General features: G+C 41.4%; 1 protein-coding gene across 2 annotated transcripts in view; it reads right to left on the bottom strand.

Moving 5' to 3' along the window:
* FMN1 (formin 1) overlaps positions 1-9,252 on the bottom strand; it is a 362,805-nt gene extending 353,553 nt beyond the window's left edge. Inside the window, exon 1 of one of the 2 annotated variants that reach the window (XM_050954781.1) lies at positions 7,314-9,252. In XM_050954781.1, the coding sequence (XP_050810738.1) occupies positions 7,314-9,249 (1,936 nt within the window). In that variant the 5' untranslated portion in view covers positions 9,250-9,252. The remainder of the gene's footprint in view (positions 1-7,313) is intronic. The other variant, XM_050954785.1, reaches the window with a different exon arrangement.
* Positions 9,253-27,869: the final 18,617 nt, after the last annotated feature.

The raw sequence follows: 27,869 nt of genomic DNA, 5'->3' as shown, positions 1-27,869 counted from the left end.
TAACATGTTAATTAAATTTGTGACTGAACTCCTTGGGGGACAATTGTATGTCCCCTCCTCTGTTTTACCCACACTCTGCCATACATTTCATGTTATAGCAGTCTCAGATGATTACCCAGCCTATATTGCTCATTTTAAGAACACTTTCGCTGCAGATTTGACAAAACGCAAAGAAGGTACCAATGTGAGATTTCTAAAGATAGCTACAGCACTCGACCCAATGTTTAAGAATCTGAAGTGCCTTCCAAAATCTGAGAGGGACAAGGTGTGGAGCATACTTTCAGAAGTCTTAAAAAAGCAACACTCCAATGCAGAAACTACAGAACCTGAACCACCAAAAAAGAAAATCAACCTTTTGCTGGTATCATCTGGCTCAGATAATGAAAGTGAACACGTGTCAGTCCACACTGCTTTGGATTGTTATCAAGCAGAACCTGTCATCAGCATGGATGCATGTTCTCTGGAATGATGGCTGAAGCATGAAGGGACATATGAATCTTTAGCGCATTTGGCATGTAAATATCTTGTGACGCCAGCTGCAACAGTGCCATGTGAACACCTGTTCTCACTTTTAGGTGACATTGTGAACAATAAGCAGGCAGCATTATCTCCTGAAAATGTACAGAAACTTGTCTGTCTAAGCAATTGGCTGAACAAGAAATAGGACTTAGTGGACTTGTAGGCTCTAAAGTTTTACATTGTTTTATTATTGAGTGCAGTTACGTAACAAAAAAAAATCTATATTTGTAAGTTGCATTTTCACAATAAAGAGATTGCACTACAGTACCTGAACTAGGTGAATTCAAAAATACTATTTATTTTGTTTTTTACAGTGCAAATATTTGTAATAAAAAAATAAAGGGAGCACTGTATACTTTGTATTCTGTGTTGTAATTGAAATCAATATATTTGAAGATGTAGAAAAACATTTCAAAAACATAAAAAGTTAAATACATTTAAATAAATGGTATTCTGTTATTAAAAGTGTGATTAATTTTTTCATTGTAATTAATTTTTTTAATCACATGATTAAAAACAATATATTTGATGTATTTTTGTAAGTAGAATGAATTCCTCTACGTTTAACACTTTTATTCTGACACTTCTGTTTGTTTGGCACTAAAACAGGGAAAGAAAACAAAATCATTGTGCATCCAAATAATGGGAATTGACCACTTCGTATTTGTTCTGACCTAGAAGGACATCTCAGTGACAGGAAAGCAGAGCTGCTTTTCACTGTAAGACAAAGAATTATAACATACAAGACCCTTGCAACATTTTTTTCATATGAACTCAAAAGAATATCCTACTCAAAATTTTAAAACTAGATGCTCTCCCTTCAAGCAAACACATGATAGTTTTGACAACAGAGCCTTTAGAGGATTCCACAGTTCAACTATGGACACACTAGAGTTACAGCTGAGTCAGGGGATCTGGTTGCAACATGCTTCTAATCCATATCATAGATGGGACTCAACAGTAGTGGATGTCTCTTCAGGTCCCAGTTAATACTTAGCATCATAAGTCTCCTGTCTCTACTATAAATCGTTATTATTTATATTTCAGTTTTACCCAAAAGCCCCAATCATATGGAGGCCCTGTGTGTTAGACTACATAAACATGTAAGATGGCAATTTAACTGAAGCAACAATGTCAGCACATGATCTTATTGTGAGTCTCATGATATTTGGTGGTTTCTTTAAAGCCACAGCTCCTGGAGACATACAAGACTCTGAACTTATACTAAAAACAAACAAACAAAACAAAAAACAAGGGAACACAACATTTCTTGTTTTTATAGAATCTCATGATTTTGATGGATGTGATACATGACTTTTGAATAGGTGGGTCTGACAATACAGATTTTTCTGATCAGGTCCACAACTTGATTGTAAAAGTAAGATAGACAGAGGCCTCACAAGTGTATTTATGATGTAGCCCAAGAACTGCAGTCAAGTCTTTGGCAGCTTAACCTATTAACCAGCATAAAGCCCCTACCATACACTTCTTTCTGTGTACTATATACACTGTGGCCTTGATCCTGCAAAGACTTATAGGCGTTCTTAACTTCACTACCCTAAGCAGTCCCCCTGTGACCACTTATAGTGGTAAAGCTAAGCACATGCACAAGGACTACAGAGTAATCCAGTTAAGCATGTGTATAAGCATTTGCAGGAATTGGGGCCTGATTGAACTGCCCATGATGATGTCATGTCCATTTGAGACATGCCAATTAACTTCTGGCTACTAAAATGTAAAGAAAACACTGCAGCATTTCACAAACCCAACTCAAATATGTAACATCATCAGATGATCTTACAGCTAGATACAAACAATAGCAAATCCCCTTTGCTTCTCTTACCACAGTGAACAATTAACAACAAGGCTTGCTCAACATTTAATAAACAGAAACATATCTCCTCAGAAAAATGATACAAGTTTCCATAGTGTTTTAAATTTTAACATTTAAACAGCAGCTACAGAGGGTTTTGTTTTAGACCTCTGTGGCAGCAAAGTTTGCACGCCATCGTAGGTTACGGAAACTTCAAAATGGGAGTTATTTTATTATTTCCTGCAAGCCTTAATCTCTTCTTAAGCTTTTAATTTGTACTTTGATAATTCAAACAGCATTACTGCCTGTAGAAACAATTCCCAAGTATTCTACTAATGAATTACTTTTGGACCATAATTCTGTCCAGTTAATAGCTCACTTGATAAAATGAAAGCTGTGGCCTGCTTAGTGGGCCAGCAGCTGCACTTCAGTAAAATTATAACTGAAGAGATGCAGAAATCCATATGCTGAAGCGAAGGATGGATAGTCAACCTGTAGGGTTGCCAACTTTCTAATCATACAAATTTGAACATCATAGCCCTGCCCCTTCCCTGCCCCCATCCTCGCTCACTACATGCCCCCTCCCTTGGTGGCTTGTTCTCCCCCACCCTCACTCACTTTCACTGGGCTAGGGCAGGGGGCTGAGGTGCTGGAGCAGGTAAGGGCTCTAACTGGGGATGCAGGCTCCAGGATGGAGCCAGAAATGAGGGGATCAGGGTGCGGGAGGGGGCTCTGGGCTGGGGTGGTGTCATAAACAGATAGCTAAGGGTTAATGTCTCTTTCACCTGAAGCACCTGACCAGAGGACCCATCAGGAAACCGGATTTTTTTCAACTCTGGGTGGAGGGAATTTTGTGTCTGAGTCTTTTGTCTGTCTACCTGCTTTCTCTGAGCTTTGGAGAAGTAGTTTTACTTTCTAATCTTCTGTTTCTAAGTGTAAGGACAAAGAGATCAGATAGTAAGTTATATGGTTTCTTTTCTGTGGTATTTGCATGAATATAAGTGCTGGAGTGCTTTGATTTGTATTCTTTTTGAATAAGGCTGTTTATTCAATATTCTTTTAAGCAATTGACCCTGTATTTTGTCACCTTAATACAGAGAGACCATTTGTATGTATTTTTTCTTTCTTTTTTATATAAAGCTTTCTTTTAAGACCTGTTAGAGTTTTCTTTACTGGGAAATTTCAGGGAAATTGAGTCTGTACTCACCAGGGAATTGGTGGGAGGAAGAAATCAGGGGGAGATCTGTGTGTGTTGGATTTGCTAGCCTGATTTTGCATTCCCTCTGGGTGAAGAGGAAAGTGCTTTTGTTTCCAGGACTGGGAACGGAGAGGGGGAGTCACTCTGTTTGGATTCACAGAGCTTGTGTCTGTGTATCTCTCCAGGAGCACCTGGAGGGGGGAAGGGAAAAAGGATTATTTCCCTTTGTTGTGAGACTCAAGGGATTTGGGTCTTGGGGTCCCCAGGGAAGGTTTTTCAGGGGGACCAGAGTGCCCCAAAACACTCTAATTTTTTGGGTGGTGGCAGCAAGTACCAGGTCCAAGCTGGTAACTAAGCTTGGAGGTTTTCATGCTAACCCCCATATTTTGGACGCTAAGGTCCAAATCTGGGACTAAGTTATGACAGGTGGGGATTTGGAGTCTGGGAGGGGGTGAGGACTCCAGCTGGGGATGTGGGCTCTGGGGTGGGGATAAGGGGCTTGGGGCACAGGAGGGGGCTGCAGGCTGGGGCCGAGCGAGTCAGAATACAGGAGGGGGCTGTGGGTTGAGGCAGGGGGTTGGGGTGTGGAAGGGGGTATGGGCTCTGGACCGGGGTGCAGTCTCTGGGGTGGGGCTGGGGCTGGGGATGAGGGGTTTGGGATGCAGGAGGGGGCTCGAGGCTGCAGAGTGGGGCCAAGGGATTTGGAGTGTGGGAGTGTCAAGGTTTCTTTCCCCACTCTGAACTTTGGGGTACAGATGTGGGGGACCTGCATGGACCCTTCTAAGCTTAATTACTAGCTTAGATCTGGTAACACTGCCACCACCCAGAATTTCAGTGTCTGGGGCACTTTCTGTCCCCCCAAAACTTTCCCCTCCCTGGGTTGCCTTGAGAGACTTCACCACTTCCCTGGTGAACACAGATCCAAACCCCTTGGATCTTAGAACAAGGAGGAATTAACCATCCCCTCTCCTTTCCCCACCACCAATCCCTGGTGAGTCTGGACCCAATCCCCTTGGATCTTAAAACAAGGAAAAATCAATCAGGTTCTTAAAAAGAAAGCTTTTATTTAAAGAAAGAAAAGGTAAAAAGTATCTCTGTAAAATCAGGATGGAAAATACTTTACAGGGTAATCAGATTCCTATAGACCAGAGGGACCCCCCGTAGCCTTAGGTTCAAAGTTACAGCAAACAGAGGTAAAATCCTTCCAGCAAAAAGAAACATTTACAAGTTGAGAAAACAAACATAAGACTAACACGCCTTGCCTGGCTAATTACTTACAAGTTTGAAACGTGAGAAACTGATTCAGAAAGATTTGGAGAGCCTGGATTGATGTCCCGTCCCTCTCAGTCCCGAGAGCGAAAAAAAACACTACAAAAAGCACAAATAAAGACTTCCCTCCACCAAGATTTGAAAGTATCTTGTCCCCCTATTGGTCCTCTGGTCAGGTGTCAGCCAGGTTTACTGAGCTTCTTAACCCTTTACAGGTAAAAGAGACATTAACCCTTAACTATCTGTTTATGACAGGGAGGGAGCTGTGTGTTGAGGCAGGGGGTTGGGGTATGGGAGGAGGTGAGGGCTCTGGGGTGGTGTGCTGTTTAGATGTTGCTTGTAATTATTAGAACTGGGAGCACTGGCTGTTGGGAGTCTGAAAGGACAGAAAACAGGAAGGAAAGGGGGAGGAGTTGAGGAGGCAGAGGGAGAGTTACAGAGGGTGTAGCAGCAGCTTGCTAATGAGGTTTCCACTTTAAAAATAGAGTCCTGTTGAAGTTTGTTAATACTTTGCCTGGTTGTTACAACAGATGGGGATGAAGGGTTTGGAATACAGGAGGGGGCTCAGGGCTGGGGCAGGAGGTTGAGGTGCGGGCTTACCTTGGGCGGCTCCAAGTCAGCAGCGCAGCAGGGCTAAGGGAGGCTCCCTGCCTGTTCTGGCTCCGCGCTGGGCCCCAGAAGCAGCCAGCAGGTCTGGCTCCTAGGTGGTGAGGACAGGAGGCTCCGCGCGCTGCTCTCGTCTGCAGACACCTCCCCCCTCCCAACTCCTATTGGTCGTGGTTCCCAGCCAATGGGAGTGCAGAGCTGGTGCTCAGGGCAAGGGCAGTGCATGGAGCCCAGTGGCCCCCTGCCTAGGAGCCGGACCTGCTGGCTGTTTCTGTGGTGCGCCCCAGTGCCAGGACAGGTAGGGACTAGCTTGCCTTAGCACTGCAGCACCGCTGACCAGACTTAGTCCAGTCAGCATTGCTGACCGGAGCCGCCAGGGTCCCATTTCGACCAAGTGTTACGGTCGAAAACTGGACACCTGGCAACCCTACCCTGAGCAACAAAAGATACAAGTCCAATGCCACCAAAATATGCTATTTGCTATAAATAAAGCAATGGCAAAGAGCCAGGGAAGCATATATAGAGAGCACTCTCTGCCCACCAAATCATGGAAATGCTTTCAGTGCATCTACTACTACCCATAGCCAGCTAGGTATTCCAATTTAAACTGTGGGAGCATGCAGTGGGTATCCCAGAATGAAAGAGGGTAAATATCCACCGAAATCCATTCATAACAGCACAAGAGTCATAGTCATCATCTTGATTCTCTAGTCTTATGACTTCAGTTGATAGTCATGGGAGTGAGGAAGGAATTGCCTGTGCACAGCTCTGTGAAAAGGTTCATTCTCAGCCATACCACTAAACATTGGATTTTTGCCTTTAAAAACAACAAACAACAAAACAAACCCAAAGAGATCACTTGTTCCAGCATCCCTGCCAGACACAGCATTGTATAACAGTTCCACAAAAATCTGGATCTGGCACCTGGATCCTAGTGTCTTCTAGAGTTCAGTGATTTGTAGTTAAACAAAAGTTTGAGACTGGATAAAAAGATTTGAAAAACTGTAATGACTTTTTTTACAGTATCTTTATGAAGGTGGTGACTAGAGTTTCATTTTGTGGGTATGGAAGCACTGTTCTGTTTCCTTCTCATTTCGCTTATCTATGAAGAACTTTGAGAAGTTACTGAAGTGTGTAGCCCTCTCCCGTTAGCTGTAAAATCACACAAAGCATGCTCACCACTCCCCCAACTCTTTATTCTTCACACCCAGATGCTCTAGAACTAAAACTCCCCAGTACTCCAATCTCCCAGAAAAACCTAGGCCTTGTCGTGCCAGTTAACATGATGCAGAGATAATTGTCCAGCATGCAGTATATATCTCACATTATACAAGTATATTGCAACATGATTCTCATGTGCAACACTTTAAAACACAAATATTTTATCACCACAGCATTTATATGAACCTGTTGTAGTTACATGGCCAAAGCATTAATCTTACACTAAGTTGGTATAAATTAATTTACTTGCACTACAAGTGCAAAATATCATCTGGTAAGCCAAATCAACTACAAAATGATTTTTACAATAGATATTCGGTCCATTTGACAATCTAGAACATATAAAACAGGAAAATAAGAAAGTACAAATTTTCACCCTGTGTAGGAAATGAATTTATAACTGGATGCATAACATATGGTAGATATGAATCTCTTACATGAGTGAAAAATATTCAGCTCATGGTAAATGTTGTGCACCTAAATATCTGGCAAACACCACAAACTATAATGATCACTTTAATAAAAACCAAATATATTATGAAATTTCAAATCAGAGCTTTAATTATTAAACAAACTACTTTAATTGCAAATGCATTGTTTAAGCCCCAAAATCGGTCATTATTAAAAGACCACATCTGGGATATTTAGAGTTTGACAGAATTTTGTATGGTTTGAAATAGGACTAACCTGTACATAGCTCCTGCTGTATCTGAGTAGTTAGTTTTTCCTGGATAGTGCATTTTTCCAAATGCTCTCCAGTTGTGTGCTGATGTAGGCCTGGTTGTCTTATAAAAAATCCCAATTCTCCAGATTCAGGAAACTTCAGATAGAACTGTGATTCCAAATCATTAGCAAAGGAGAGGTTTGTGGCATTGTGTCTCCCACTGCGATAGTCATTCAACACAGATTCTTCCTCTGTGTTCTGTGTAGGTAGTGGAAGAATCCCCTGGTGCAGCTGTGGACTAGGCAAACTTGAAGATAAAGGAGAAGGAATAGGTGACATTTGTTTGTGTGCACTGGATCCTGAGTTATTAAAAACATTACAGACAGCAACTAAAGAGGGTGATAGCAGCCTTTTCTCTTCTGGTTTAATGTTTGTGCTTGTCTGAGAAATATCAGTTCTTAAATGTATTGGCAGATTTAAAAACAAACCTTTGTTGCTCTCTTGGGGTACAGTAGCTCTTCTGTCATACATTGAGCCTGGTAGGTTTTTGTCTGCTCTTGTAATTTGTTGTAGTCTCTTCCATTCTGCAGCTTCATCTAAACTGTCATTCTGGATAATTTTCAGAAGGGTTTTATTGACTGCTCCCACAAGGTTGCATGACTCATCAGGAATCTGCAGTCTCTCTTCTTTGCACTGCAACACACAGCCATTGAATTCCTTTTCCTGCATCACAGTGTACTTAGAGTCAACAGCAGCTTCCCCTATACTGAATACCACAGCTTTTGTTATAAATTCACTGCACACTTCAGGGAGAATAGGTGTAACAGATTCCTTATCTTCTTGAGTATCAGTGTAAGAAAGGTTATCATCAGACTCCGTATGGGTTTTTATAACTTTCTGCATACACGCTCTCAAATCCTGTACTTTAGCAACAACTCTGACTGTAGGTTTCTTACTACAGGTCTGCTCAGTATACTCATAACCATGCAGGCTTTCAGCTGCTGCAGTCTTGTTTAAGGCCTCAAATCTGTTAGATAAACTGTCTTGGAAAGAGTTTAACAAAGGGCTGCTGTGCTCCACCTTCATTACTTTAAGAGTACCCTCTGCATCACCCAATAGACCAGCACTGGGATGTGTAATACAACTTCCATACACATTACTGTCATATTCGGATAGAGAATCAGACAGGTCTGTTTCTGATTTCAAAGTCCCACTGCACTCAAGAAAATATCCATCCTTTCTCCATCTTTCTGGTGGTATATTCATGTCAAATGGTAAATCATCCTGGTCTTCTACTGTCTGCCAACTAGAATTGGAAAAGGAATCAGGAGAGCTGCCAGCAGAAAATGTGGTGGGAAATGTCCTTTTATTTCCCAGTTGCATATCTGTCCTGTTTAACAAAGAAGGTTCCAAATTGCCATGAATCTTCTTTTTCATTTTCTTGTTTATGAACTCCTCCAAGCTCTCTCTCCTTCTGCCAGTTTTCCTCATCTTTTTGTTTCTCAAGCTGGATTTCTGATCTGTGGATCCCAAAAAGATTTCCTGCTGATCCTTGAAACTTAAGAGATCATCTTTAAATTTCAGTCCTCCAGAGACATTCTGTAGCTTCCCCTCTTGATTTCCCATTTTAATACCCAGAATGTTGTGTGAACTGAGTAGGTTAGCTAACAGCCTCTCTTTTTCAGCAGTTAGTTTATACAGCTCAGTGAGAATATCTTTAGTGGTAGTTTGCTTGAAAAAAATATCTCCAACATTTTCATAAGGTTGCTCTCTTGGTTCTGCTGTCTCTGATCCTTCTCTTACTTGATAGCAGTTATGAAAACGTTTATTGGATTTGTCTAGAGTTACACAGCCCTTATATGTAAATCCTCTGACTTTTCCCTTTGGGAGATAGAAGCTGACGAAACAGAGTTCCATAATGGGCCTGTGCAATTGGAGGATAGTATGAGTGCCTTCCATTATGCTCACCTAATTATTCATTCATTTAAATTATGTGGTCAGTGTTTCAAAGCTTGCATGAGACAGCATGTGATGTGGAGAATGTACAGAAGGCATCTCACTAATCTTCTACAGTAACTTGCCTGTAAAAAAGGGAAAAAAAAGGTAATGAAGGCAATTTTGAGGTAACAAACTGCAAATTCAGTAGCACAACATCACAATCTTTTCTCAATATACTCCCTGATACCCTTCTTTCCATTGCAGAATTTAACACAAAAAGGATGGCAACACTAAAATTCATGTTCCGTGTCATAACATTTACCCCCAGGTGCTCTTGATCTGTGCCTTTTCACAGGGTTACATGGAGTTTTCCAGAGAACTTGCACCACCCTTCCAAAGCCAAGTTGCTTGTCAACTCTGTAGCTATTCCCCCCGCATCCCCACACACTGCTGAAAAAGTAACTTACTGTTGAACTCCCTGGCTGATACAAGTATCAGTAGCCACAGTCTTAATGTAAAGTGCAAGCTGCAATTTCCACTTCACTCAACATGACCAGAAATATAACCATTAAACTATCAAACACAATAGCTTTCACTGATATTTATTTCACATGAAAGAACCCCCAAAACGCTCTCACTCAATTAAAAAAAAAAAGACTGTGGGTCAAATTCTGCCCTTATTTACACTCATGCAACTCCACAGAGATCAATAAGGTTTCCATAGGAGGAAGTGTTGCACTTTAACACATTACTGGCCAGTGCATCATATTCAGAGAGAAAAAAAAAGAAAAATAATCGAAAGTCAAGCAAATATTTACTTAAAATATGTACATTAGTGTAAGTCAGAGTGGATTTCAAAGTCTTAACTAGGGATAAAAAGGTCCCATCATTAAGTGAGAAGCTTGACCAACACGTTTGTTTGTTGTCTATTTTTCTTGACCGGTTAGACATTTTATTGCCAAAGTATGATGTACTGATTGTGTGCTAACAGCATTACAGAAGCTACAGATACAGTAACTACATTATGCATCTAATTTAATATCCTCAAATGACAACCATTATATGATCAATTCCAGTTCAGCCTCATTTTCAAGTATGCTTTGCTTTTGTTTGTATTCACTAAATGACTAGTCTCCATCTGGGTTAGTGAAATCCAGAAAACCAGTAACTGTAAGGGAGCTCAAGCTACTACTGAACCAAGCAGATATTCTGCATCAAAGCTGCTGTTTACTGGATAGAATAATGTTTTGTAACTTTGCAATGGATGGATGGTTTTCCAACTTTTCCCACCTAGGTATTTCATAAATCCTTTATTTAGAGAAGCTGTCCCCACTTCAGCACACTAGACAGCGAGAGGAACATTCCACAAACATGCCCTTAAAGTCTTGAGTTCCCTTGTTCTCTCCTCAGCCATAATTGGCTGACAAAATTACAGTTTAAAATTTGTTTGTATTTTCTTGATACGTGCAATAATGTGTATTCTGAATAATCTGCAGCTCCTATGGATTTATGGACAGTCTATTCAGACTTATAATTGTCTAGGAAGTAAAAAAAATCTGGGCTTTCTAAATATTTAAAGGCATATTTGTATAATAGGATTATAGTGATCACCTAGCAGGCAAATGTGTTAAGAACGGATATTATATGTACATATTTAGGCAGGCTATACTAGTAATTACAGCCTACAAAATATTTTCAGAAGTTATGAGATATGTTTTAGATAATGACAGTTTTAGGCAGAGACCACCACAGTGGCTCCTAAACAGCATTTTAAAAATTCTCAGTTTGTATATATTTTTTTTAATTAGTGCGTTCAATTTTAAAAATGGAAAGTCATACACCTAAAGCCAAGTTAAAGTAATATTGGATTTGGGTGGAATACATAATAACATGGCTCAAAGTTATTAACAGATTTTAAGTATTTCAGCAGATATGATCCTTTACCAGATAAATGGATAATTTTCTATACTTCTATATGCAAAGAAAACTGAGGCACAACATTACATTAAGGACACTACCAGCATTAACCATGGATTGCTTTTCTTATGTTGGTTTAAGCCAGATATCACCCTCAAAGTACTCATTTAGCCTGCTATTAGGATAGGGCTACACTATGTTAAAATATTTTAACAGCACTGTGTGCACACAACTACTGTAATAAGGAAGCACAGGATAACACTTTTGAATTTTGTAGGCTTGAAACTTTGCAGAGAACAAAACATTCAGAGGTTTTGGGTTCAGTGACAGCTGACAAATCCTATAGTCAGCTAATCAGAATAGAAGGGACAAACATCAAGGGGGAAGCAGGAGAACATGATGATGCGGTTAGATTAAAAAGATGCAGAAAGAACACTCAACAATTCTGTTGCAAATCTTGCTCTTAAGTTGTTATACCTCTGACCACCACTAGCAATTGTCAGTTACACATTTTGCAAAGGCACATATTTAGAGCAGGTTGTGAGAAGCTTTAAGCTTCTGGCATTCTAATAGGAAAAATGTTCCCTGACACAAGATATTCATTAAAAATAGGGATCAGAAACGAAACTCACTGGAAAAACAGCTGAGAGAGAAGCTTGCTCTGTCATATACTCATTTTGCCTAAACTGTCAAAGTGCAACAGGGTATCTTGGCTATGTAACATGGAAGGAAGGTGAAAGCTTTAGTGCTTATGAACATCAAGGACTAACCTTACTTACAGCTAAGAACTGTGTGAGCAGACACCGTGCAGGCTTCTGCATGCAAATCTGCTAAGTAACATATAATGGTATAATATCTACTCCTTCCTCTCCATCACCAAAAACAATTTTCAAAAGTCATTTGCTTTGTGTGCTTAGGAATGTATCATGTGCACTTTCCACTGTTACAACAGGGTGTTCAAGTAAAAGGGTGAAATGCACACACCGGCATAATGACCAGGAAGTACATGGATACTGGAAGACGTGGAGCAAAGAGGTGGCCTGGAAGCAGTGAGAAATGCTTGGCAGAGAAAGAACAACCTCGCAGCAAGGAGCTAGGGGGAACTGGCAGCACAGGAGAAAACAGGGTGACCAAATGATCCCAGTGTCCTGGAAGATTTTAACTCAAGTGATCTGTCGCATAAAAATTGAATGCAACATTGTGATATCAAACTTAGATCTTTCCTCAAGCACAGTCGCTTACGTTCCCATCTTCAAATATAGAGATGGAAAATATCTCTTAAATCTAGTCGTATCATCTCTCTGTAGAGGATTGTTTTCTACCTATTGTTTACTGGGTGTACACGCGGACTGTGACCAAACTGTCAGGACATTTCTCCCGCTATACACTAAATTGTCCTCTGAGTTTCATCCTCCAACTTTAATTATTCTGTTTTGTGGCAGCTTAAAGAATTATTCTGTATTGGTGATTTACTTACAGACAGTTATGTTTCTCTAAACTGTTATTTCAGTCATGTTAGGTATTTTTAGCTCTTTTAAAACTGTCCTTGTAAGCAAATCCCTTCAGCCCACTAATCATATTTATAACTCTTCTCAAACTCTCTCCAATCCACATTCATCTTTCTGGATTATAAAATGTCCAGAACTGAATGTAATATCATAGTGGTGGTTTTACAAGACCCAGAGAGAGCTGTTTACTGAACTCCATCCAACCTTAGCCTTCAGCCTGAAAAAAAACCGCACAGAATTGTGTGCCTTTGGAACTGCTAATCTTGTCATTTTCGCAGACCAGTGGAGCTGAGCTTTTACAGAAACAGTGCAGATGAAACTATTAGATTCTATCTGCAGAAATTCTGTTACAACTTTGGCAAGATATGCTTTTTCTGTTCTCCATCACTGTGACTAAAATTATCTTTCTTGATATTGAAATTCCATGCATATCTGTTGAAAGAAGGATCAAGATTTGTCTTTGTTCCTGAGAGGACAAAAGTGAGTGAAGGGTTTGGATGAGTAAGCTGTTTAAACAATAGAAGGTCAAAGTTTGAAACAGAATAAAACTATGTAAGTGGTAAGGGGAAATTTACAGACTCTTGGTAGCTCCCCCTGCTTAAAAGAAAGAAGCTTCATCTCCATTATAACATCTTAGAGAGCAGGGGCGGCTCCAGGTACCAGCACGCCAAGTGCGTGCTTGGGGCGGCAAGCCACAGGGGGTGCTCTGCTGGTCGCTGTGAGGGTGGCAGGCAGGTTACCTTCGGCAGCATGCCTGCGGAGGGTCCGCTGGTCCCGCGGCTTCAGCGGACCTCCCGCAGGTGTGGCACCAAATCTGCGGGACTGGGGATCTCCTGCAGGCAAGCCGCCGAAGGCAGCCTGCCTACCGTGCTTGGGGCGGCAAAATACCTAGAGCTGCCCCTGGAGGAGACTAAAGTTTTTCTCGAGGATGCATCAGGAGGGGAAGAGTCAAGGACCAGAGTCCAGCCAATATTAGGAATCTGTTGGCATGATGAAAGCAGGATTATGAAGAATTACCAGACACTGTTGAAGCTTCCCAAAGATGGAGAGTAACTGGGGAAAGAGGACTTGTAGCTCCCCCTCCCCCATCCTCCCGAACCCTCCAACCCGGGGATCTGAGAAGCCAACAGGAGGGAATTGAGGGGTCGGGTAAATAGCACCAAGAGAACCAAATCAGATGGAAAAGTAGAGAGCGATCTATTACCAAGAGAGCCACGCAATGGAAGGAGTACACTTAACTTCACATAGCATTTTTTGTGAAAAATATTGATAAGTGAGCAAATAAACTATGGAACATATAAACAGATCATCATCATCATCTTAGTAGCTATGATCATATTTGACATTTATATAATGCCACTCATGCCCAAGGAATCCCACAGTACTTTGCAGACTGCGTGCACGCGCGTACACACACACACACACACCCCTTCACTCACCAATGAAATGCAGCAACATCTAGGGTGGAACATGGCCACCAGAACACTATATAAGAGCTATTAATTATTATTATTATTACAGTGTGTCCAACTCTTGCCATTTTAGTGTTATTCCTAAAATCCAACTTCTAGAATCATGATACTGCATGAGAATCTCAGCTTTCATTGAAGAAAAAAAAGTTTATAGCCTTGCAAAGAAAAGTCTTGACAAACATGAAGCAAGTGCACCATAAAGGCTCAAAAGCCAGAACCCAACTAAAAAAATAACATTTATTATTTTTTACAATCTCGTGATTTGGGGAGGCCAGACTAATGATTTTGAACATTTGGAGTGGCTGTACTGCATACAGCAACAGTGTATCCAACTCAAGCAGCAAAAGGTGCTACGGACTCTTTTGACTCCAAGTGGCTAGGATTTCTGCCTTTTGTCTCACCTGGATGACAGTGTCTCCACCACACCATGCTGAAGAAATGAGACTCAGAAGAAAAAGGGAATGACTAACATCACTATCTAAAGCACCTTTGTTTTCACTGGGAATCTTACACCCACATACTACCAAACCTTAATATGCTTAGCACACTTAATTCAGAAGAAAAAAATCACAGCCCACAGTATGATTGATGCAAACTATTCCTTTGCAAGAAAAATGTCTGTCATCCTACAATTTTTAAACTACATTGCTAATTCTGACTTTAAAATTAATCAACTGGGATAGAAATGAAATAGACAGAACACAGATCTAATTCATGAGTCAAATGAAAGTGAAATAATATATGAAGATATGATAATCCTTCTATTTGAATTTACTAAACATACACTTGTTTGACAGAGATGTCAAACATTATCGGACTGTCAATTCCTTTTGATTGCTAAAATGATCTTCATTCATATACACTCCAGGAGGTTCTAGTAAACTACCATTTGACTCGCTCATAACTGCTATCATTATAATGGTCAAAAATCATTATCTTCTTGTGGAGACAAAGAGGTACAGGCTTCTACGAATCAGTTCAGACACAATTAAAGAAAACACATTTCCATAAAGGAAGTAACTGTCACTACAAACCTATCTCCTATTTATTGGAAAACAAAAGGAGGAAGATTTAAACCATGGTGCCTTACAATTACCTTTAGTAATAGTTTTAAATATATTGTATCATTTTGGCAAATCACGGTGTCTTACTTTACTCTGAAATCTGTCACTTTACTTTAGAAAGGATTTGTTAAGGAATAAATATACGCAACTTGTATAAAAGATCAAAATAATGCTTTATTCAACTGTGACAATGCATGACTCACCATGGTGGCATCTCCTACTGGCCATCTTGGGAATTAGCTCTGCAGGTTGGTACGCCCTCTCCCAACGGTGGCTTGCCCACCATCACATCTGCTCTCAGACTCACATCACTTCAAGAACAACAGCATCCTCTTCATGATACAGTCATTAGGCTGTGTCACCATCTGTGATCTCCACTTCCGGGGCTTAGTACTGTAGTCCAACTGTCCAGCCACTTCCCGACTGGTGAGTGGAGGACCCGGGCCCACCCACTACTCCCAGTCCTGGCCCAGGGACCCTCTGAACCAAAAGTCACCTAATGCATTCCTTTGCCTTGACTATGGCTGCATTTCCCTGGTCCATTTCCCTGTGGCCACAGAATCCTACTCAGCCTCAGCAGCCCATCCGAAGCTCCTTCTCTGCTTTCCGAGTCCCTGTCTGCACTACTTTGGAGGGTAGGGATAGGATCCAGAGTGACCTAGACAAAATGGAGGATTGGGACAAAATAAACCTGATGAGGTTCAACAAGGACAAGTGCAGAATCCTGCACTTAGGACAGAAGAATACCATGCACTGCTACAGGCTGGGGACCGACTGGCTAAGCAGCAGTTCTGCAGAAAAGGATCTAAGGATTACAGTGGATGAGAAGCTGGATATGAGGCAACAGTGTGCCTTTGTTGTCAAGAAGGCTAACAGCATACTGGGCTACATTAGTAGGAGCGTTGCTAGCTGATCAAGGGAAGTGATTATTCCCCTCTATCTGGCACTGGCGAGTCCACATCTGGAGTACTGCATCCAGTTTTGGGCCTGCCACTACAGAAAGGATGCAGACAAACTGGAGAGAGTCCAGTGGAGGGCAACGGAGATGATTAGGGAGCTGGGGCACATGACTTATGAGGAGAGGCTGAGAACCAGGCTTCTTTAGTCTGCAGAAGCGAAGAGTGAGGTGGGATTTGATAGCAGCCTTCAACTACCTGAAGGGGGTTCCGAAGAGGATGGATCTAGACTGTTCTCAGTGGTAGCAGATGACAGAACAAGGAGTAATGGTCTCAAGTTGAAGTGGGGGAGGTCTAGGTTGAATATTAGGAAAAACTATTTCACTAGGAGAGTGGTGAAGCAGTGGAATGGGTTACCTAGTGATGTGGTGAAATCTCCATCCTTTGAGGTTTTTAATGCCTAGCTTGACAAAGCCCTGGCTGAGATGATTTAGTTGGGCTTGGTCCTGCTTTGAACAGGGGGTTGGATTAGGTGACCTCCTGAGGTCTCTTCCAATCCTAATCTTCTACAATTCTATGATTAACCCCTTCACTGCCAGTGTGCTGGTGAACACACCAGGACACCAACAAAATGTTATACACTTCTAACATGAGGAAATCAGTCAAGCAGATTTATGAACCTTGCCAACAAATTAATTAGATACATAAAGAGATAACTCAGAACATAAGGCTGAAGTCACCAAGATAAGACACAATGAATTTGTGCAGTGATTTGTTTACCAAAAAGTGTGATTTTTATATATAAATGCAAATCAAGGGACAAGGTGTAGACTGAGTTGGTCAGGAAAGCATGTAAAAAATGCAGCTAGGATTTTGTTAAAACCTCAGCTATATCACTCTGCACAAGCTAATTCACACCGAGATGTCGGAGGGGAGGAGGGGGTCCATAAAACAAGAGGTCTTCTGTTGAAAAGCCATTTGAAGTTTCCTAGCAGCAGATTCACTGTGTTGGCTAGAAGAGGAAATCTCAGGTATTTTTTAAAGCCATAGGAGCTGGGCATAATGATTATCCAAATGCAGTTGTGTCACAAAGAAATCTATTCTAAAGCATTTTCACTGTATGAAAAAGACATGACCTAGCAAATGTTCCAAATATTGAAATGGGCCGTACTGTAATATCTGTCAAACAATGCAAAGCCAGAAATACATTGGATCATACTGGTCTTTAACAGGTAATATTTTTTCCTTCCATTCTATGGTTGCCATTAGAAGGTCAATATCTCCCAACAATTACCATACCTCACTGTCTAAGACACTGCAGTTATTTCCTATTTTAACTGTAGGATAATGCTACCATTTTCCAGATACAACTATATGGCAACTCTTGGAAAACGCTGACTCAAAGCAATCACCATACATTGCTTGATGTTCACCTTAAGCTATGGAAGTATTGTATGCATGTTGTCAACACTTACACATAAAACTCTAGTGTCAAACACAAAGTCTACATATTGTACCACCATTTCATAGAGAAGTGGATAGAATTATTGGTTTAGTACACAAGAACAAGTGTACTTGTGTTAACATACAGTATATTTTTCATCCTAAGTACAGAACATACTTCTCTGCACAAAGAACAAGAGTACTTATGGCACCTTGGTGACAAACAAATTTATTTGGGCATAAGCTTTCGTGGGCTAAAACACACTTCATCAGATGCATTCAATGGAAAATACAGTAGATAGATAGATAGATAGAACATGAAAAAATGGGGGTTGCCATACCAACGCTAATCAATTAAGGTGGGCTATTATCAGAAGGATAAAAAACGTTTGTAGTTTTGCTGATACAGACTAACACGGCTACCACTCTGAAACTTCTCTGCACTGTGCTTTTCAGAGACAAACTTAATGAAAAAAAGGAACCTTTTTAACAGATACTTCAACCTTGTCTTCAGTGAAATACACTCCATTTTTCCCCACCATAGCAAAAAATGTGATCAATCAGGACCCTGGCCAATTTATCTCATTTCAAGACCAGTTCCTCAAATGTTCTGACAAGATATTTGAAGATACCTACACCCTTTGTTGAGCCAGGTAGGCTATGTAAGTTTGCAAGTTCCTCAATCAGTTATCTGATATCCATTATCAATGCCTCACATCATTCTCAGTAGTTAGTCAGTGATATTTAAGCTTTCTTCCACAGCTATCCTAAAAAAAATAGATTTTGTTGTAATCTGAATAGTTAGCTTCGCTTGGCTGCAGAGAGCTTCAGTCCTTTGTTTGGTGCCATAATATATCATTCAATTTTTCCTGTGTGTCTTTATCAGCACTTTATATATAGTCCCCTATAAGTTCTCCATTTTGTTCATTTTGGTCTTTCATTGAGCAACAGGAAAACAAAAACACTTTTAGAATAATATAAAACAGATGGTAAAATCACAAAAAGCAATATGGGAGATTCAAGTATTACAAAAATCTATATTTTAAAAAACTTTAACTATATTTCAGTTTGATTGCATCTCTTAAGCGGAACATTGCTGTTTCATGTATCTCATAATAAACATCATATGTGCCGCACCTTCGGCAGGGGTGAAAGTAAATTAAAGGATTTACAGATATGCCGGAGTCCTGAGGTGGGGCCTTTAAATCAAGAGTTGAAGGCCCTGGGGCTCGAGCTGTGGCTGGGAGCCCCAGAGCCTTTAAATCACCCCTGGAGCTACCAGCTGCAGAGGCGGCTGGGAGCCCCGGGGCTAAGGGGCGATTTAAAGGGCCTGGGGCTCTGGCCGCCACTACTGCAGCGGAACTTCAGGCCCTTTAAATTGCCGACGGAGCCCTGCCACCGCTACCCGGTGGCTCCAGCAGCTGGGCTTGGGCGGCATTTTAAAGGGCACGGGGCTCCCCACAGTAGCAGGAGCCCAGGCCCTTTAAAGCGCTGCCCGAGCCCCGCTGCCTAAGCCCCGGGGTAAGTGGTAGGGCTCAGACGGTGTTTTAAAGGGCTCCTCGCAGCGGCAGGAGCCCTGGGCCTTTAAATCACTGCCCAAGCCTTGGGGTAGCAGCAGCGGGGCTCTGGAGGCTATTTAAAGAGCTCGGGGGTCTGGCTGCTGCAGGGAGCCCCAGATCCTTTAAAGCACCAGCCTAGGGAAGCTGGTCCGGTCCAGCACGGCATACCGGCTCTTGCCGGTACACCATACTGGCCCATACTACCTTACTTTCACCTCTGACCTTAGGTTTCCATTACACTTCAGAGACAAAAAGACACTGACATGCCCTTGCTTTGAGGGCTTCCTGTGTAAATTATACACAAGACAGCAAGGGGTGATATCAACAAAGGAGTGCAAGGATTCCAACAGTAAAATATGCGTGTGCTTTAAAAATGCCATCCGTGATATTTCTCTCTTTTTTTTTTATTAATTTGGTTAATTTTAATTTGGATGGAAGTCAGTCCTCAATCACTAACTGCAAGAAGTGAACTTAGTCAAAAAAATTTTGTCAAAATACTTTTGAAAATTTCCACATTGGGGGAGAACTAAAAACTTCAACAATCTCTTTCCCTTCCCACCTTTTTTCCCCCTTTTCCTCCACCTCTCTTTTTGCAATGAGGTGCAATAAAGTAAATAATGTCCAGAATTTTTCATCACTGTATTTTTTTTAAAATTTTCTCCAACTTTAAAAAAAAGTTATGCAATAGAAGCATTATAGAATTTCATTTTTCTTTTTGCCACACTGTAACTATTCCAAAGTTGGAAGTTTTGAAAAGTTAGATTGGATAAAGGAAAAAAAGAAAACAAAATCTTGGCTATCATTCATTCTATCACCTTCAGTGGTGAAAAAGGGGAATAACATGGAAAAAATCTAAAGATTTTAAAATTTTCAGTCTATGAAAACCAAAATTAAACAAATTTTGCTTAGTTTCTAAATGTGCCATCCAAAAATTTCATCTGCAGTCATATTTCCTCATGAAAAAAATAATTTTTGACTAATTCTCATATGTAGAGGGAAAATTTTTGGTTGAAAATTTTTAAATCAGCTGTTGTGCTGAGGCAGATTAGAAGGAGGAGAGTGCGAGGCTGCATAGATATAGGGTGAAGTAGGATGCCCCTGTGCAAGGGTGACATTACAAAGTGTAGGGATCACTTCTAGGAGAAGACAACACAGGGAACATTAAAGCAAACTGAACTGGAAGTGCACTGGAAGCTGAGTAGAGATAGGAATTGAAGGCTCTTATTGTAAATGAGGTCATCCAAAGACAGGGAGTAGAAAAAAATTGGAAGAGACCAATGACAAGTAAAATAAAAAGCAAACGGGTACAACTGTATTTTTCTGGCCTATAAGAAAGAATGAATATCCATCATCTTGCCTGTGTATAATTGTCTGCTGTAGTCTTGCCCATGCATTTCGCTTTCTCCTTTTATTTCTCTTTTCCTCTACCCCAGTTGATTTATTCCTTCTTTAGTTTCTTTTTCAGCCTTTGGCTACGTCTAGACTAGCTGCCGTAAAGGCGGGTTAAAATCAATTGCTCGGGGATCAATATATTGCGTCTCATCTAGAAGCGATATATCGATCCCCGAGTGCGCTTATATCGATTCCGGAACTCCACCAACCCCAACGGAGTTGCGGAATCGACAGGGGGAGCCGCAGACATCGATCCCGCGTGGTGTGGACGGGTGAGTAATCCGATCTTAGATATTCGACTTCAGCTACGTTATTCACGTAGCTGAAGTTGCGTATCTAAGATCGATTTCCCCTCGTAGTGTAGACCAGACCTTCATCTTTTCCTGAACTCTTCCTTCCCTTACTGTCTCTCTTTTACCCTCCTTTGCTCCACACCCTCACAATCAATCTTTTCAGCTTTCCAAGACATCTAGTTACACAGGGAAACAACTTGCAATCACAACAGAGGTCAAGTAGTAAAACACATTTTTATAGGTGTCAAGGTTTTTCCCCCACTTTGAACTTTAGGGTGCAAAAAGTGGGGACCTGCATGAACACTTTAAAGCTTAATTACTAGCTTAAATCTGGTACGCTGCCACCAGCCAGAATTTAGTGTCTGGCACACTTTTTGTTCCCCCAAAACCTTCCCTGGAGAACCCAGACCCAAACCCCTTGGGTTTTAAAACAAGGAGGAATTAACCATCCTCCCCCCTCCTTTCTCCCCACCAATCCCTGGTGAGTTCAGACTCAATCCCTTGGATTTTAAAACAAGGAAAAATCAATCAGGTTCTTAAAAAGAAAGCTTTTAATTAAAAGAAAGAAAGAAAAGTTCTCTCTGTAAAATCAGGATGGAAAATGCTTTACAGGGTACTCAGATTCATATAGACTAGAGGGACCCTTCCCCCAGCCTTAGATTCAAAGTTACAGCAAACAGAGGTAAAAATCCTTCCAGAAAAAAGACACATTTACAAGTTAAGAAAACAAACATAAGACTAATCCACCTTTCCTGGCTATTACTTACAATTTTGAAACCTGAAAGACTGATTCAGAAAGATTGGGAAAGCCTGGGTGTACGTCTGGTCCCTCTTAGCCCCAAGAGTGAACAACGAACAACATAAAAAGCACAAACAAAGACTTCCCTCCACCAAGATTTGAAAGTATATTGTCCCCCTATTGGTCCTCTGGTCAGGTGTCAGCCAGGTTTACTGAGCTTCTTAACCCTTTACAGGTAAAAGAGACATTAACCCTTAACCATCTGTTTATGACAATAGGGTTGCTAGCACTCCCTTCAACCCCAAGAGCCTTAATGCCACTAAGAATACATCTACACTAGCACTAATGACTATATATATATCCACGTACATGGCTGTTCCATAACCTGCTGTTGTCCACATCTAAACCCCAGAATCATATGTCTGAAGGGAAGTAGATGGTGAACAAGCTAGCATGCTCGAGAAGTATAGGTAACTACTTGCCTCAGGCTATGGCACAGCTCTGTACCTGTGTCATTTTGTGGTGTGGATGGGAGTAAGGGATGTGTACCAGGTCTCAAGTTTCAATAGGCCTCCACCCCCAGTTCCACAGTGCACTAAACCCTTTTCTTCCTGACCATTATTCATTAACAAAGGTCCCCATCCTCCTGTTTTCACCAGAATTACCAAGGTGCACTGACTACATCAGTACAGTTTTGCACCACAGTCTTTTGATCAATATAAGTGAATGTGGATCCTGCTCTAAGACCAGCCACCTGGCCCACTGACCACACCAGGGGGTTGATCCATATGTAGTCGAAGTATATCATCCTCCATGATATATCTCAGAGCAGCAGGAATGTTCACTCCTGGAATATTTCAGAGGCAAGAGCAGATGGGCATTAAGCAGACTCTGCCTGGTGCCGGGAACATATCAACATATTACAGGAGGGCAAAAGATTCCAACAGTCACTCTGGGAGGGCTCATCATACATGCCTTCTGTCAGCACCCAGTCCAGCTGATATCAAGGGCTCCCAATACAGAGTCTGAAGTAACAAATGATGCTTTCGTCAATTCTGTTGGCCTCATTGTCAGATGGGATGCCCACCAATGTTGCCTGCATTAACAGTAGCATTGTGTTTACTGCAGCCCTGTAAAGTATTTTACAGACACACAAAAACGCTTACAACTGAAGGGTTCAATTCTGCAAACTGATCTCCAGGGGCAGAAACTTACTCTCACATATAGCTCTGTTGACTTCACATGAGATTCTCTACAAGAGCAGGGTCCTGTTTGCATGATGAGCCTCTAGACAGATAACACACCCACAGAAACTGGAGAAAGGATACCTAGTTTTTCCTTTTCCCTCTGTTACTGTAACTCTCGAATTCCAGTTTAGATTTGCAGTTCAGTCTCCATTCTTCCCCTCTCCTATGCCCCAAATGTTTCCTTCCGTGTTCTTTCATGTGCCCCTTTATACTTTGTCAGCACTTTATCCTTAGACTTCCCTTTGTACAGACTCCCTTTCCCCTGTTCTCAGAGGTTGGGTCCAGAGAGGTCAGAGGGATGCCAAGGCATGCCGCTGCTCCCAGAGGAGGAGTCCTTTCTCCCTTTGGTTTGAGCCTTTATACGTTGCCCCTGAGAGGTGTTTGGTGAGGCTCCAGTTCCAGGTGTTGCCAGGAATACCACTTGTGGCTTATTGCCTCAGAGCAGTTCCATCACTTCTGGCGGGCCCATTCTGCCCCTAATTCACTCCTGGTCATGGGGGAGTTTCTTTTTCTGGGAAGTTGGGTCTTTAATGCAGTATTAGGAAGGAGACTATGACAGCATGACAGGCGAAGTATTCTCTGATGGAGCCACATCTGCCTCCGTCAACATCACCAATAGCGTGAAACAAGGATGTGTTCTCGCTCCTGTCTTATTTAACCTGTTCTTTGCATGCATCCTTAACCATGCAATGAAAGATCTGGATTGAGGTATATATTTGAAATACCGGCACGATGGTTCACTTTTTGACCTCTGTCACCTGAATGCAAAGACTAAGACAGTGCAGAAACTCCTTCTTGAGGCACTCTTTGCTGACGACTGTGCCCTCATGGCTCACACTGAAAATGATGTCATCTATCAGAGGGGTAGCCGTGTTAGTCTGGATCTGTAAAAGCAGCAAAGAATCCTGTGGCACCTTATAGACTAACAGATGTTTTGGAGCATGAGCTTTCATGGGTGAATACCCACTTCGTCAGATGCATGTAGTGGAAGTTTCCAGGGGCAGGTATATATATGCAGGCAAGCTAGAGATAATGAGGTTAGTTCAATCAGGGAGCATGAGGCCCTGTTCTAGCAGTTGAGGTGTGAAAACCAAGGGAGGAGAAACTGGTTTTGTAGTTGAACATGATCACTGAAAATGATCTTCAGCACATTGTCAACAAATTTGCCAAGGCCTCGCAACTCTTCAGACTAACTATCAGCCTCGGAAAGACAGAAGTTCTCCATCAACCTGTACCTGGATCAAATGCTTCAGTCCTGAGTATCTCCATTGATGGCACTCAGCTTAAAGTAGTGGAGAACTTTAAATACCTGGGTAGTGTCATATCCAGTGATGGATCACTGGATAATGAAATCAACGCACGAATATTCAAAGCAAGCCAGGCACTTGGCTATCTGCATGTCAAAGTTTTAAACCACTACAACATCCAGATGTCAACAAAACTGCTTGTGTAAAGAGCTGCTGTTCTTTCATCTCTTTTGTACAGGGCGAAACATGGACACTATATAGGCGTCACATCAAGCAGCTCGAAGCATTCCACATGCGTTGCATCCGCAACATCATGAAGATCCGCTGGCAAGACAAAGTGCCCAATCTTGAGGTCCTCGAGAGAGCCCAGATGACAAGCACTGAAATGATGATCATGAAGTCACAGCTACGTTGGACTGGTCATATCATCCGCATGCATGCCAACAGAATCTCCCGCCAGCTTCTCTATGGTGAGTTCTCCCACGGCATCTGGCATATAAGTCGTCCACGGAAGCGTTACAAGGACACCATCAAAGCCAATCTGCAGTATAGCAGTATCAAACCCAGGGACCTTGAGGATGCTGCCAGGGACAGAACACAGTGGCGTGCAATAGTCAGAAATATCTGCATCGCCTTTGAGGAAGACCGCTGCCGACGTCTACAAGAAGCACGCGAATGATGTCACAGAGCACCAGCAGCGCACAACCCCACTGACTGCGAACTTCCCATGCGCCATCTGCAGCAAAATGTGCACCTCTAGAATTGGCTTGTATAGCCATCAAAGGGCACACCATGAGATCAGCAATAGATGATTTGCTCAGATTTGTCATCATCGGATCAATGGACTACCAAGAAGAAAGAGGAAGGAGACTGCTGGGCACATACCCACAAAATACTTTGGAAGTACACAACAAGATTTGTTATTTAAGGCGTTGTTTACATTAGAGGGGCTTTGCCACTTTAATTATACAAACTGGCAAAGCACCTTTAGAGTAGGCACAGTTATATTGTTATAGAAGTACTTATGCTGGCACAGTTTATTCTGATTCAATGACACACTGACATAAGCACTTTTAGACCCCTGTAACTGCATCTACACTAGGGCTTTTACCATCATAAATAAATAAATTTCACATGCCTAACTGACATAGATATGCCCATAAAATGTTGATGTGTAGACCAGGCCTTAGAGTTCACCACCATATTAATCTTAATTCACTGCAAGAGATTTGTTAATTTACCAGGTGCGCTAGCCTCCCAATCACCCACCCTTCATCACACTCCTTCCTTCACCCACCTCAACTTCACATCCCAGTTCACGTTCCCACAGCTTCTCCTCCCAATCCCAGCTCCCCGCCCAACCTTTTCTCAGGGTCCCATCACATACTCTCCCCTACCCACATGCCACCAGTCCCTTCTCAGGCCCTCTGGCTCAGCTGCTGCACACCCCGCGTCCTCCCGAACCCTGCATTCCAGTCAGTTTTTCTCCTTCTCCCTCTCCCAGCCTGGGCACTAGCAGGAACAGCATTGAGAGTTCAGGTGAGGCAGTCTCTCTGCTCCTAGTTTCTGTGCCCAGAATCAGTTTGCAGCTAAAGTTCTGCTTCACTCCTGTACCATGGGCTGCAATATACCCAGTATAGGTAAAATCTTCAGAGAATTTAGCTGCCAATTTTCACAGGCTCATCACTTGGCCAAATTTGGGTAGATTTTTTCAGAGAGAGCAAAAGGCACATCCCTGATAACATCAAGGGGTCAACAAAATGGTTTTAAGAATTTTCTAACAGTCTAAACATTTTTTTCCCAAAAAAATTCAGGCTGCGACACACCTGGCATGGAAATTTTCAAGTTCTAAGCAACTGAAAACATTGTTATAATGGAAAGTACCAGCTCTGCCTATAATATTTAGACTGAATATCTGGAAATATTTCATTATTAACGTTTCTTTTGCAGCACTGCAGATGAAGGAATGAGAGGCCCGCTTCCAGCGGCTGTTGAAAACCCCTGCTAACTAATCTAGGGTCTTTTTGCAAGTCCATGTACTGACCAGTAAGACCCTCTCTCTTTAAAAATGCCATGTCCCCAGCTAATTGGTACTACAGCACCTCCTGGAGTGAGGCTGCCCTTCTAGCCCTGCTGTACAATTGTATTCTGGCTGCAAGGGGCAGGGTGCTTTGCACCTTGCTTTGATGGATTTAAAATCTTTGACAAACATTAAACTCATCCTCATGCCATCCCTAGCTGCATTTATCTCTGTTTTGCTTGTGGGATAACTAAGGAACAAAGATTGAGGAACATGGGATTTAGTGTCAAAGACAATAGTAGAACTTGGAGGTTCCTGGCACCCAATCTGTATGCTGACCATATGCTGAAACTGTTGGAAGTTTAAAAAGGCTTGAAATGCCTCTAGGCCAGAAGGGAGTATTTTTCAAAAATCTGGAAATTAAACTGATGTTATGATTTTAAAATGAATGTGGGATTTGTTCCTCAACAACAGTATTGAATGGATATTCTGTGCTTTGCTGTTTATGATCTAGGACAATAAATATGCTCTAATCAAAGCGAGTTTGAAAAAATACTGTGAAGTATAAATTCCCCTTCAATACATAAGCCAAATGCTCACAATCGTAAGAGACTTTGAAATGCAAAACATATAGTCATCTCTGGGTACATGCACAGGAGGAGCACGTGGACAATATTCAGCTGACCTCACAAATTGAGGCAAAAATTAATTACAGGCAAGAGGAAACATTTTTGCCTGTAGGTATGGAGGTCTTATTTAGAAAAGATATATTGGTTACTATTCAGCTCATATTTCAAGTAACATAAACAAGATAAAAGCTGAATTAGACCTACTGCAACAGCTTGTACAGGCCTCTGTCCATGTCTCAAATATAATGCTTTGTCTCCTGACAGAATGACTGTGTTACCAACAAAAAGTAAAAAACAAAAACAAAAACAAAAGTGAATAAAAATCTGACACTTCTAACAGAGAAAACAATGTAAAACTGTAGTATCCTATCTGGGTTTTTTTTTAGTCCTTTTGTAGGGAACTGGGTACTTCTGACTGATTATTTTATTTGTCATTTCTGGTCAATTTTCAGAAATCTATAAGTATATTATGCCAACACTATTACCTTAACCAGACTTGAACTGGATATCTTTTTTTTAATGAGATTATATTTGCCAGGATCTATTTTCCATAAACCCATGTTTATAGTATTATATTACCTTCCTTCAATTCTTTATTAATTGAGCATGGTATCAGTCATTCCATTATTTTGCTTGGAATCAATGTCATGCTGACAGGTCTAAAATTACCTAGGTCATCCTGTTTACCCTTTTAATATATTACAATCTAATCTTCTGAAACTTCCCATGTGTTCCTAGAGTTATTGAATTATAATACCCCAGCAAGCTACTTGGCCAGCTCTTTTAAAAATTCTTGAATGTAAATTATCCAGACCTACTGTATCTTAAATGTCTAACTTTAGTAGCTGCTGTTTGACATCTCTTTGAGGTACTATTGTAATGTAAATTATTTCATTATATGATTTGACCACCTCTGTTTTTTTTCCCTAAACACAGAATAGAAATATTTATTGAACATGGCAACCTATTCTACATTATTACTGACATTATTATATTCCATCTAGTAATTGACCAATACTATTGTTAGGATTATTTTTGTAAGAACATAAGAACGTCCATACTTGGTCAGATCAATGGTCCATCTAGTTCAGTATGCAGTCTTCCAACAGTGGCCAATGCCAGGTGCTTCAGGGGGGATGAACAGCACAGGTAATCCTCAAGTGATCTATCCCCTGTTGCCCATTCCCAGGTTCTGGAAAACAGAGACTAGGGACA

This window comes from Gopherus flavomarginatus, chromosome 5 (genome assembly GCF_025201925.1).
Source record: "Gopherus flavomarginatus isolate rGopFla2 chromosome 5, rGopFla2.mat.asm, whole genome shotgun sequence".
Taxonomy (NCBI): domain Eukaryota; kingdom Metazoa; phylum Chordata; order Testudines; family Testudinidae; genus Gopherus; species Gopherus flavomarginatus.
This window is presented reverse-complemented; position numbering and strand designations above follow the sequence as displayed.